A 13,385-nucleotide genomic window follows, 5' to 3' on the forward strand; every position below is an offset into this window, starting at 1 on the left:
CTCCTTCATCTGAACCTACCCGTTCATTTCTTGTGGTCCAACCTTGAATGTACATGGGGATCAAATCCTCTGGGGGCCACCCTGTTTTTGGATTGAAAATCATTTTCTTTATGTTCGCCCGGTTTGCATGCGAAAAAGAAAATCTCGGAACTAAACTTACACTACAGCCTACTCGGCTAATGCCAGTAAGATAAAGTATTGGCATGATTATCAGTATTGACTCTGATATTGTCTTTTGTGGAACAAAATATGTTAGGGTATGTTTAGTAAAAATCCACAGACTGAAATGTGACTCTGCTGCAAAAATATGGAATAAGTAGAAAAACATTTTATGTATTTATTTTGAGCTATTTTAGGTGTATTGATTGCCCTAAATGTTTCTTCCTATACTTGAGAGAACTGTATATAAACCCCTGTAATGATTCTGAGTATGCCTCTGCTTGTGCATGGATCCTGAAAGTGTCTTTGGGGTGATATATGGAGCACTTGTTCCCAAGGTTGGCTTGCAGCTGTACCTACCTGTTCCTTTGTAGTGCACACAATTGGGCGAGTGTAGGGTCACTTCCGTTAAAAAATAAACTTCTTATTGGTTTTCTTTTCTTGTTTTGCTGTGCTTGGGTGCAACAAAAGTCAGCTTGTGCCATAGACCCTCAGAAAAATGAAAATGATTTAAATAGCTTTGGTAGATCCGTCTTGCAGTGAATTTGAATATAAATGAGATGCACATGTGTAAGGTAAGTATTTTTTGCTCGATGCATGGAGTTTATTTTTCTGGTTCACAGTTTTGCCACACTCTCTTCTGTCCTTTAGAAACAGTGCGGTCAGCATTCAAGATCCCTTCTCTGACGCGGGGGATGCTCCATACCAAAAACGGAACTCTTTGACCCCCAACACACCCTACCAGCAGGGAATGAACATGCCGGAGATGATGGGAAGGATGCCCTACGAACCCAATAAGGACCCGTTTGCAGGCATGAGAAAAGGTACTTCAGTATGGTGCTTGCCTGTTGCCACCACTACAGGCCTATTCCTTCCTACAAGTCTACAACCATGAGGTCCCATTACCAAAAATTGATTTGTGAAGTCTACTTTGTGGTGTGGAGACGCCAGAGCGATAGCCAAGTGAAGTGTAGATAACATAGTCGGGACTTTAAAAAAAAAAAGTACGGACATACACACAACAAAATAACAAAATAAAAATATACTTACGTGTTGTGAAAGTGTGATTTCTCTAGGCTTTTTTGCCTGGCATATTCTGTGTGGCAAAAATCAATAATTATCAAAAGAGGGAAAGAGAAGCATCTAGTGATTCTGACCCCACTTAGCTTCCAGGTATATTGCAAAAAAAAAATATCAAAAGGGAGTGGGACCGTGTGGTCTGGAAGGATCTCAATAGAAATCTGTAGGACCCTGATGAGCTGTTTTCGGCTTGTATTCGTTCCGGATTTTGAGAAAATACTGTTCTCAGCGTGTCCTAGTTAGATGGGACTGTCCAGGACGGGAGGGACCGGACAGAGAAGAACTAGCTGCAGCTCAAGAGGGCAGCCATACTGCTCCCCCCCCCACACCCTATGGGACCCCATCTAACTAGGACAAGCTAAGAACAGTGTTTTTTCACAATCTGGAACAAATAAAAATGGATCAGAAGTTCCATGGATCCCCCAAAATATTGGTCCTGATGAAAGCCATCGACCCGGTGAGGGCGCAGGTGGGCTGAAACATGTAGAAATTTTTTTACCACGTGATGTCAGGGATACATCATACATCCCACTTTCGCTTCCACTTTTGTTTTCACCTCACCCTTATCTATTTCCTTATTAAATCATTTTTTCCTAGATAAGAGGACATTTTAGATCACCTTTTCATATTTGGATCCCAACTAATCTCTCGCACCAGAGAGATCACATCCTTGTGGAGGAACCAAGACCCAGTGATGATGCTACCAACTATTAGTACGCTGATGGCGAGCATATACCATTGGCCGAAAATAGCTGTTGAGGGTCTTACAGATTTTTATTGAGATCCTTCCAGACCACACGTTCTCACTCCCATAGGATATTCTTTGCTTCACCACCACTTGTGATACCTGTAACCGCTTTGTTCATCCTCGCCTCAACTGAAGTAGATGATGCTTCTGCCTCTTAAATATCAACCGGTCATTTTCTCCAGGATGTCCTACTTAATTATTCTTTTTTTCATTCGTCTTTTCTCAGTTTCTGGAAATAGTGAGCCATACATGCCCTCTGGCCAGATGCCCAACAGTGGAATGCAAGATATGTACAACCAGGCTCCATCCACAGCAATGCCAAACATGGCCATGGGTCAGCGACAACAGTACCCCTATGGTCCCGGCTACGACAGACGGTGAGTAGGCCCCGAGTAGAAGTTGGTCATGTACTGCGGTGAAAAGTCCTCCATAGATCATCTAGAATCCCACCGCTCCACTATGTGGATATGCAGAGTTTACTGGAAGTTATAGTTCTGTAAATCAAAGTTATAAAAGTTTATTTTTCGCTATTAAGGGAGCTGCTATGCAAAATAACCAAAATTTTGTGGTTTCACAATTTGTCACGAAATTTGAGCTTTTTTTTTTGTTCGTTTTTTTAAAAATCCTGTGATTTTTAACAAAAGTGCCTCCCAAATATGTTTTTTTAAACTTGGTTTATGTCTCCTTTTGTTGACTCCGTGCTGCCGCACGACCAATAGAAGTAAGTTGGGCAATAGAGAGGTCTTTTTTCCCCTCTCTCCTCCTGTGATACCTCTAGGAGCATCCTGTGGAGGCACAGCACACACCTAGAAAGCTTGAATTACCACTCACAGGCAGCCATAGCCGTGAGACTTCTGGAGACCGGGGTTCAGCAGGTTTGTGTACGTCCCCGGCATCTGTGGCAGTGGTTATTCCGCCCGTTGTCCCTGTTTCCAGCCCAGACCCGTGGAACGGGTGCCGCTACCGCCCCTTAAACCAGAGGCGCTTAGCCTCCTGCCATTCCCCCGGCACTCAACCCCTGTCCCCCCCCCTGTGGCACCCTTTTCCTGCCCACTCACCTTATGGCACTCATCCTCCTGGTCGCTGCACCCTTGGTAATGTTCCTTCTCCTCTCTTTCCATTTCTTGTCCTGCTACCCACCAGCGTCGTTCTGCCATCTGACCCCATGACACCCTATTTTTCCTGCTTCCAATGTGACTCTAGTTCTCTTGCCCCTCCATCCCCGTGGCAAATGTTTTATCACATCTCCGTGCGATAACCATATGTCTCTTCCCCCCTCCCCCACCCCTCCGTCAGTCTGCCTCACTCATCATTAGCAACATTAATTACAAATTGGTGAAGGCAACTGTTTTACTGTAGCCCTTTCAGCCATCCCAGGACCTTGCACTAGGCTGACAGGAGGTGGCTACCGTGCCAGTTCGCATTCAGTACCATGCATTTCATGCTGGTAAGCGAGATGCCAGGGCGTTGCCAGAGCAAGCACAGCTTTGACAGTGAAACCTGCACTCTCGCTGGCTCCAGGCACCCCTCTTTCCAACTGCTGGTCGTGCACTGGTCTGCTGGCTGCGCATCGGGGCCACTGTAACTTTGTGACAAGCGCATTTTTGTGTTACAAAAATATCATAAACACTGCTTTTTGTGGACTGCAGTGTTTTTTGTTGTGACCCCCAAAAATGTGGCAACCCGTAGCCGATCTGCTTGTGAGAACAAATATTTTGCAGCCTGAATTTACAATAGACGAAGATACTTTGCATTATCCTGCCATCTAGTGGATTGAGCCAGAATTATTTCTCATTTTTTACATGAATTTGTCATCTGCTCAAGAGTCAGAACAGGATCCTCTTATGCTGCACGTATGTCGATTCACCAAAATACCAGAGGTTGTGGAAGTTTAATTAAAACTCTGACCTTTTTGACGTCACCGGACTTGAAGTCACAAGACCTAAACCCTAATGACACTAATTGGCATCGCTGAGGTCCACCTATAATTTGCATGTTTAATGTGTTTTTAGGTGCCATCTATACGAGGGTGCGGACTTGGTCTGTGCAAGTGGTGGGGCATGCTGCTTGCCCTGAATGGTAGCCAGCAGGAGAAGCGAGTGGGCCAGTCCTCTTCACGAAAGGTGGCGGGAGAGGGATGCCCTCCAATGATTGAATGGTGTTCCAAGCCAATGAAACATGAAGCTTCTCAAAAACTGACCTTATTTTTTCCAGAGTGTGCCATTAATGCTGTCCATATACCATGGGCACACCTTATGTTAAAACACTGCCTCTAGTGTGTCAGGGCCAGCGTTTTGCCATCGTTGCCCCCTCCCATACACCATGGTTATCTGCTGTTTACATCAATAATTACCTCCAGTGTGTTAGTACCAGTCTTTTGCCACCAGTGCCCCATGTGCCAAGAATTCTCCAGTATGCAATTACCAGTTTTATACCATGGGTGCCCATTATGCTAAGAATTACTGCTAGTGTACCCTGCCAGTATTTTGTCACTGGTGCTTGTCCTGCAAAGCTTTTGCCACCAATATTCCAGCACCAGTATTTTTCTTTAGGTGCCTGTGTAAGGAAATAATTACTTTCAGTATCCCAGGACCAACGACAGACTTGCAAGCATAGCATCACATTGTTTCTCATGCTCGGTTAAATTTACTCACTGACTCCTCACTCACTTACACTCCTAAGTTATTCATTCTCACTACCTCTTGCACGTATATTCACACTCTCTCACTGGCATTCTTACTCTGACTCACTCATACTTTCACACTCATTTCCGCTCATTCTTACCGTCACTCCATCATTTTTCCTCTCACATACTCTGATTTATTCATTCTCACTCATTCACAGTTACTCTAAAATCGCATTCGCTCTTACAGTCACATATACCTTCTCAGTCACACTCACTTGCATTGAATCTTACTCTGACTCACTCCCTTATTCTCATTTAAACTCACTCACTCCAGCTCAGTCATTCTCACTCAGTTGCACTCACTTTCACTCTCTAACTCTCCCTCACACTTTTTCATTCTCACACACCCAGTGCGACTCACTTGCAGTCACTCTTGCTCATTCTCCCTCACTCATACTCTCTGACACTCAGTCTAACGCATTCTCGCTCACTTCCTGTTACTGGCTCTCTCTCACTACACACATTAAATTGACACATGCTCACAGATACACATGCTCGCTCGAACACACTTTCACTGGCATTTTCAACATACAGTTACAATTTTGTTTCTTACTTAACTCCCCTGTAAACTAGAGTTTCATTCCAGCTCCTGGTTCTCCTTTTTTTATTAGACTAGTAGTAAATGAATATAATTCACTGCTAGTGAAATAAAAAATGGGCAGAAAACAAGGAAGGGGGCCTCGATGCCCATACGTGTGAGCCACCCCTATACAGAGCAGTTGTGGGCACTGACTGGCAGTTCGGGATCGACTGTTCCTATTTGAGCAGGCTCAAAGACTGATTTGCATATGGCTAGGTCCAAACTGAGGTGGCATGGCGTGCAAAAACAAGACGGACTGGCATGCAGCCATGAGTAATTACCAGTGGCTGAGAATAATTCAAGCTTTCAATCCACCACTTTTGTCTATACATCTTAGCTACCTCTGAGGCAAGGAGTCACAAAGGCAGCGACAATGTCGCAAAGGGCAAAGCAGGGCTTGCAGCTGTCACCCCTAAATGATGTCCATGTTATGTTGTGAACTGGAAACACAGTACTCCTCAGCTTACAAGGTGAGGGAAAAACTTCTAAAGTAATGGAACGTAGACATCACTTTAGAAGGTGGATCATGGCATGAGTAATGTATTCAGTCAGTCGATGGCTTTGCTCATAATAGCAAAGCTCAGTTCAAACAACAATCTTAACGTTATTACAGTAAACCAGAGCTTTTGGAACCCATTTTATATTTGTTTCGGGTGCATGCTGCCATTTCAAGTTTGTCCATTTTAGCACTTTCAGAAAGCACTAGGCCCTGAAGAAGTTGACCCTGTTTAAATGCTGTCCATATGATTAATTGCAGTTTGAGTTTAATTAACTTAACATTTTTCTAATTTGCTCACCCTGAGGAAAATAACACTTGTTGAACCCTCATTCTGATCTACTTGGGGGGGGGGGGGGGGGGGGGGGGGCAAAGGCATGTTCAATATCCAATATAAGTTAATACAGTGCCTCTAAAACAATTTGTAAGATCCTGCAGATCCCTTAATACTGCTGCTGTGCCCTTTTCTTTATTTTTGTTGGTGTATACATTGGTGCTGTTTCTCTGTAGACAGTCCGTACAATCAGATGTTAGACACGCGTGGACCTGGAGAGAAGTTTCTCCAGGCCCGATACATTGAACTCCTTTGTTATAGATAATTAAGCATTATAGCTCTGTGCTCTGGGCATTACCAGCTGTTAAGTGCCTGCCTGCAGTTGGAAAAGACGAGGGGGGGGAAGAGAAAGTACCAGCTATTCACGCTGAGCAGCATATGGATAAAAAGTCTGTTTGGGCCCACCCTCCAATGCCACACAGCATAGTCCGGCCCAAAAGTGCACTGCCGCTGTCTTCTTCATGTCCCACTTCACACTATTACTGAACTCAGCAACCAGCCAGACAGCAGCTAATACAAGCATTTTAAGCACTGTGATTGGCGGAACAAATCAGTGCAGGAAGCAACCCACTTCAAGTAGACTTTTACTAATATCTGTTTTTTACTGCCATTTATTTCATTTCAGAATAGAATTTCTTCCATCAAAATCTATAATTTTCACACATTTCACAAATGTTCCTCTGTATATAGAAACATAATCTTCAATGACTGATGTGTAACTTTTGGAATGTTTCATAACATGCCTTTATTGCCTAATTCATTCATTCTTTATTCAGACAGTTTGTTATAGGTTACTGTCCCAAAATTAGCAATATTCTTTGTGAATGATTATTTTTTTCTCTGAGGCCCTTCACTTAACAGCTGCTGTTTAAATCATTTACAATATTATGGTAATTTTAAGGCTAAATCCTCTTGGTTTGTATGAAGACTGGAAAATTTACTATGATTCAAACTTGGCGCCAATTATGTAATAGGCCGACGGATCTGCTATCTATGTTCAAAAACGTTACTCGAAAACCTTGGAATAAGTTACCGTGACCAAGTGAAACACATCAGGCACAAGCAGCTTTCTTATGGATTTGCAGAAAGTGATTTGAAGTAATTTCTATATATTGGAACTCAACAAAAGAGAGAGCAGACTGCTAATGTAATACCTCATTTTATTTCTGCCAAAGTGTGTATATAAATACTTTTTCACAAAACTGTGTACCCCTTTTAAAAGTAAACCTTGTCCCTCAGTGGAAAGGGCTTTCCCTTGTGCTTATGTATTCTTCTATAAGAAAAACACAACCAAGTATAGAGTTTCTTATTTCAGTTTTTGGTATGAATTTACCTGAAATATACATACTTGTCATCCTTTTACTGGCAGATGAGAAGGTTCCTCTAGTAAGTATCCATAGACTACCATAGTAAAAATATTGCAGTGTGTGCGCTTGAGTAACAACGGAGATTCTATGATTCTATAAATTGCTACTGATGACGTTGCATGTAATATATAACAGTTTTTCTGATGGATACTTCTAACCCCAGATTCTTCACCCTGTGAATACTCCTAGATTTTTCTCAGTATTGCATCAGCGTGCTGGCAGGTGGCATCCTGCGGCTCGGCATTGCCTTCATACCACCCTGGAGGTGATGCCTTAGCCACATATATGTGGCATCTCCCTGCCGCTTGACAAAGATAGCAAGAGGCTGTGGGAACCTAAAGGCAGATCGCAGCACTCACAGCTAACTTGAATGCACTGTTAAATACATATGCATGCCAACAGGGGGATGGCATAGAGGTTCTTATTAAACACCTCCCAAAGGAATTCCAAAAGAGGGCAACATCAGTTATAGAATAGTTGTTTCCTCAGTGGGCACTTCTCACATAGGTCTGTTCACAACTAGATATAAGAAAACATGGCAAAGATTTGCATCCAGGGGCATAACCGTCCCCGGTTGTTGGGAATGCACTGCTTTGGCACATTTGCTTACGCTTTTCCACAGAAACCTTGGGTCCCATTTATTATAGAAAAGTTTAAAGTCTCCAACATGACATTGATCATTACAACTACAAAGTTGCATGCTAAAACGTGTACTCCTATCTGATGCGGATGGCAAGAGGCAATGTAATAAAGAATCTGGTGCACAAGGACATACTAACAATGTAAGGGGGGCGGAGGTATTTCATGCAGGTTCAATGGAAAATGTAGCTCACAGCTTCGGTCTTTAAATAGCTGAGTTAAAGAGAAAATAAAAAAATGTCATAAGGGAGACACATAGGCCTTGCACAAGGAAGTGTTGTGCTCTAAAGCAGAACACACATATTGGGTGGAACACTCGCAGCAGCTCCCAGGAGAATATGGCAGATGAAGCTGCACAGTGAGATGTTTAACACACATGATGACTGCAAGCTTGTCTATGCCTCTTTAAGATTGCACTTGCTGGCTTTCGTGGTTTACAGCAAGAGTAGAAACAAGAAGTACATATTTTTCTTTCCTGGAAAAGATGACATCCTCCACATGCAGGCTCACCTCTTAAATCTGGTTCTAGTAGGGCTAATAAAGTCAGCATTTGAACCCTGCATAAGGACTCGTTGAAGTGCATCACCCTAAAACCACCCTTGCTGCAGGAACCATACTTAAGCTCCTTAAAAGACAAGGAGATTGAGACCACATACCAGGACACTAAAGATATTAGGAAACCAACACAATTCTTTGTAGCACGTGCACCACAAGCGTTGAATACAGCTGTTGCTAAAGAGACCTTCGCCAGATAGGAGAAACTATCAAATTGTTTTAAGTTGGTAAACAAACCCCTTGACGTCAAACCAAGAGCTCATTCGTATAGAGAGAAGGGATCAATATCAGCCTTCATGTCCATTGCATCTTTGGAAGACATGCGCATGCATGGCTGTAGCATCCCCACCCAGGACCCATGCTCACTAAATGCTATTGTGTAAATATAGAAGCATGCAAAGCAACTGCACTGGGGAGTCAGTGCTTAGACATTTGTTTACTATTAGCCACCCTTGAAGCTCCCCTCCTCACGGATTTATTACCGCTAAACACGTGACTCGAGCAGAGATTTAACGCTGTGAAAGAAACCAGTTACTAACCTGTTAGAAGGCTTTTCTCTGAAAAAGAATCCAAAATTGAGGTCCTATTACAGCACAGTGTTTCCTTATGGTCAGTGTCACAGTGAGTTATACTTCCTCCATGTCGATGCCTTGTAGGGCAAAACCTTTGTAAATAAATACTTCTGCACTCCAACCACAAGATGGCGGATACATGAACAGCATGTGAATCTTTAATACCTTTGAGCTGCAAATCCATTTTTACAGGTAATTGCTTGCTTCCTCTTCATATTCTTTAGAACTGCAAAAATGGTCTGCGTTTTTCTTCTCCACTGATCTTTAAAGCGATCCATACATATTGTTGTAAATAATGAAGGATACAGTGGGCTACGTTTTCACTCCTTTCATTAAATATGCAAATATTGTACGTTTTCACTTAAAAAGCTGAAAAATATGTAGGTTGAGCACTGGAGCTTTTATCCAAACGTGTTTGAGTCTTTTCTTCTATTGAACAGCGTTTCTTGGTTCTCTCGCGCCCCTTTGTGTTCAGAAATAGATAAGTTTGTCTCCAAATTATGTTGTTGAGAGGTGCTAAAATTAAAAATCAGATTTGTATAATGAATAATGTGCTATTGTCATTTTCCAGATCGGAGCACAGCATGGGTCCGGAGAGCAGCATGGGGCCTCCTGGTCAGAGTAACATGCCGCCTTCCAATAATGATCCGAGCATGTATTCCCCCAACCGGTACCCAGGACAGCAAAGGTGAACAGACTGAAATGGATGGATGAAGCGCTGCTTATTTGGGACCGAATGCTTGATTTGATATTTCTTTTTCCCAAAATCTTTTTTTTTAATGTTTTGATAAGGGCTCCCGGTTTTATGGTATTTATTTTTTTGACATTTCCGTCTGTTTTTATCCATATTTATTTTTTGTCAACTTTATCTATATTTATCCATATTTATTATAGGTTTTGTGAAAAAACAAAGCGGAAACCGGTATATTTCCGTATTTAAGGAATAAATATGCAGTCATGTTTGAATGCCAGCCAGGTTTCAGTGATACGAACACCTGCAGATGATAATTCAATGCACTTCTATGCAAATATGCACATTTCAGCATCAGGCTTGTGCAGAACTACTGCTGTTTAAGCCTCTTTACTAAAATCCCTTTCTTTTTTATCTCCCCTACCTATCAATGCACACTGTTATTGGCTTGGCAGTCATGGCAAAGTGTATTTAGGATCACTCAAAAAGCATCCAATTTCCGTTTATATCCACATTTGAAAATAAATACAGACAAGAAAATAAATCGTTTTTTGTCTGTATTTATCTGTAAAAATCAGTAAAAACGGAGAACAGGGAGCCTTAGTTTTGATCGAAACTGACAGATTGGGTCCTATATTAGTAAACAAGCTACATGGTTGGTAGTTGGGTAGGGTAATGGCGCTCCTAGGTAATACACAAAAAGTATCCAGGAATAGCGTAATATGAGTGCGGTGCAAAGGGGTAGGGAGAACCACCTCCCTCCCTGAACCGTGGAAAGCCACTGACAGAACAACACAACAATTCCCTGCACACACTTATAGTTTTTCAAACAAGTTATAGACAATGTAATAGAATTCTTGGTCCGTTGCCTGATTAGGTAACTCAATTTATTGTTCTTCTCGTGGGCAAACGTAAACAAAGCCTTAGCCAACATGTGTTTCGCCGCGTTCTACTGCTGTAAGTAGAAACTTCTTCAGGGCTAAATTCCTTGGTTAGGAACCTTAGTTTCGGTTGTAATTCCGTCCTGAAAGGGATCCAAAATTCACAAGTTCTGGGGCACACAAGACCATTCGTAAGGTTCTTAGTGCCTTGTAGTATCATTCTGTGGTCAGATATATATGCACCCTTCAATTTATTGTCAGTGATTGGTTACCAGGCGTACACGCCGAGGAAAATTGACACGGATACCGGTTCGGATGACCAGCGGCATTACTATGGCTGCTGGCATAATGTGATATCTGTAAATACAAACAGAAGGGTTGCTGACTTGCTTCAACCAACTTTATTATTTGGGAATTCCTACAAACATTATGAATGTACTAACCAGAAACCAATAAATGACAAGAAATTGAAGGGTGCATTTCTATCTGACCTAGGTGGGATACTTACCAGGCACTAAGAACCTTACAAATGGCCTTGTCTGTCCCAGAACTTGTGAATTTTGGATCCCTTTCGGGACGGAATTACAACCGAAACTAAGGTTCCTAACCAAGGGAATTTAGCTCCGAAGAAGTTGCTACTTACAGCAGTAGAAAGCGATGAAACACGTGCTGGCTAAGGCTTTGTTTACGTTTGCCCACGAGAAGAACAATAAATTAAGATATCTAATCAAGCAGCGGGCCAAGAATTTTCTTACATTGTCTTTAACTTGTTTAAAATACTTTAGGCGTGTGCAGGGGATTTTTGTGTTGGGTCCTATATTACATAGAATATAGTAAGTGACTCTTCCACACACCTAAATAGTAAATACGCATCTAGTGGGCAACAGCACAAAAATGTGAAGTAGTTTGACAATCCAGTACAGCAATAACAGGAACTATGATTGCGCTAGTTGTACTTTGAGCAGGACCCACTGTCAGAGGGTGCGCAACAGACTTCAGCCATGGACTCTCCACAATAAGTTACTTCTCAGAGTGGAATTGACAGGTGACCTTAAAAAGGTTGCTATTAATTTCATATCTCCCTATACTAATTCATCACTTATCCTTTTTGGGTTCCGGAGGAGCATGCTACTCGCCGAAAAAGCGCTTCAATGCCTCGTCAGGGCTAGTAAGCGCCATATAAATACAATCACTACTTAGTCCAAGGCGCAAATCCATTTTTCTAACTGCCAGTAGCAAATTCCATTCGTAATTGATATAAAAAAAACAGGTGGGAGGATTACCAATTTTAAGAGCAGGTATGTTGCATCCTTTTTAGTGTGTTGTTACCTAGTAAGATACGGTGGCAGCATTATCATGCCTTTTAAATATATCTATTCTGTTCCTCGCCCTTTGCTAGCATTGCAGATTTATTAAATATTAAAAGCTTGTGTGTACCGTGATGGTTTGGAAAGCAGAACAAAGCAGTAAATAAAGTGAGATTATGTGGAATGACGCATCGTAACTTAGTTCAAGAAAATACGAAAAAGGTGAGTTTTTAATTATTTTCTAAAAACAGGAGAGCTAGTTGATTTCTTAAATCAGTTTTTAGACGTTTCTCTTCTGACATTGCCACACATGTGAAGGTTTGACTTTGTGCTTGGGAAGTTCCGAATATCAACGTGCTTCCAGATAAAGTCAGGTTTTCCTCTTAGCCCAAAATTGGGCGTGATTATTTTTTATCAGCGACACGCTCTTTAATTGAATTTTGAAGCCAGGCAACAGAACTTTATTCTCGTCTTGGCTTCATTTGGCAGTCAATGTAAATTTGTTGCAAAATGTTCCGAAAATTACGCAGAACCTTGTGATTTTGATGAAATGCACTTCTGGGTAACTTAAAAAGTTGCCCAGCAGTTTAGGAACAGTCATTTGAGACAATAGCAAGGGACCTGGCTTGAGATGTGTCCTTGAGGCATTTACTTGACGAAACAGTGTCTTTAGGAGAAAACGCCTGGAAGTTTGCTCCTGCAAATTTAGGAACTTTCACGAAGGAATTCATGAGATAGCAAGATTATTAACAATTCTCCGTGGCCTAAATGTTTTTGTAGGTTACAGTGGTTTAGGACGACTTTCTTTGGATGAATAAGAATTCCGGACTCTCACTTAATATGGTGTGTCCAAAGTCTAGCTAATTAAGGATGTGAGCTGCTTGGGTGGAATGGGAAGATTAACACACACTTGGATTATTCAAGGTTCAGTGCTGTCCTCTCAACACCGCACATCTCTTCCTCAATGTAAAGACTAAAAAATGTGTGGGGTATTGGGAAAATGATGTCCTCATTCCATGCATGAGGATAGGGTTGGTCTACGAGTATTCAGAAAAGGCTACATCAAGTTTGTCATTTCATTGTTATTCCTTGCTTGCGTTCGAATTACTGCAATTGACGCATTGTAATTAAGTTGCTACACCACCAGTTGTTAAAGTCCGGGAGCAAATTTGTTTTTTTACTTTGCTGTGTTAAAAGCAAAATAGCCCTTTTAAAAACTGTTAGCAACTACATTTGTAGGTTTTACTCTGAAATCTAAAATACTCTGTGCGGCCAAGGAGACAGGTTCAC

The 13,385-nt window shown here is 41.8% G+C and overlaps 1 protein-coding gene across 5 annotated transcripts in view; it reads left to right on the plus strand.

Moving 5' to 3' along the window:
* Positions 1 to 13,385, plus strand: part of ARID1B (AT-rich interaction domain 1B) — a 736,193-nt gene that overhangs the window by 702,518 nt on the left and 20,290 nt on the right. For all 5 annotated transcript variants that reach the window (XM_085611434.1, XM_085611437.1, XM_085611436.1 and 2 more), the window contains 3 exons: positions 811 to 983; positions 2,214 to 2,364; positions 9,788 to 9,904. In XM_085611434.1, the coding sequence (XP_085467560.1) occupies positions 811 to 983; positions 2,214 to 2,364; positions 9,788 to 9,904 (441 nt within the window). The remainder of the gene's footprint in view (positions 1 to 810; positions 984 to 2,213; positions 2,365 to 9,787; positions 9,905 to 13,385) is intronic.

The sequence above is a fragment of the Triturus cristatus genome, chromosome 6, assembly GCF_964204655.1.
Source record: "Triturus cristatus chromosome 6, aTriCri1.1, whole genome shotgun sequence".
Taxonomy (NCBI): domain Eukaryota; kingdom Metazoa; phylum Chordata; class Amphibia; order Caudata; family Salamandridae; genus Triturus; species Triturus cristatus.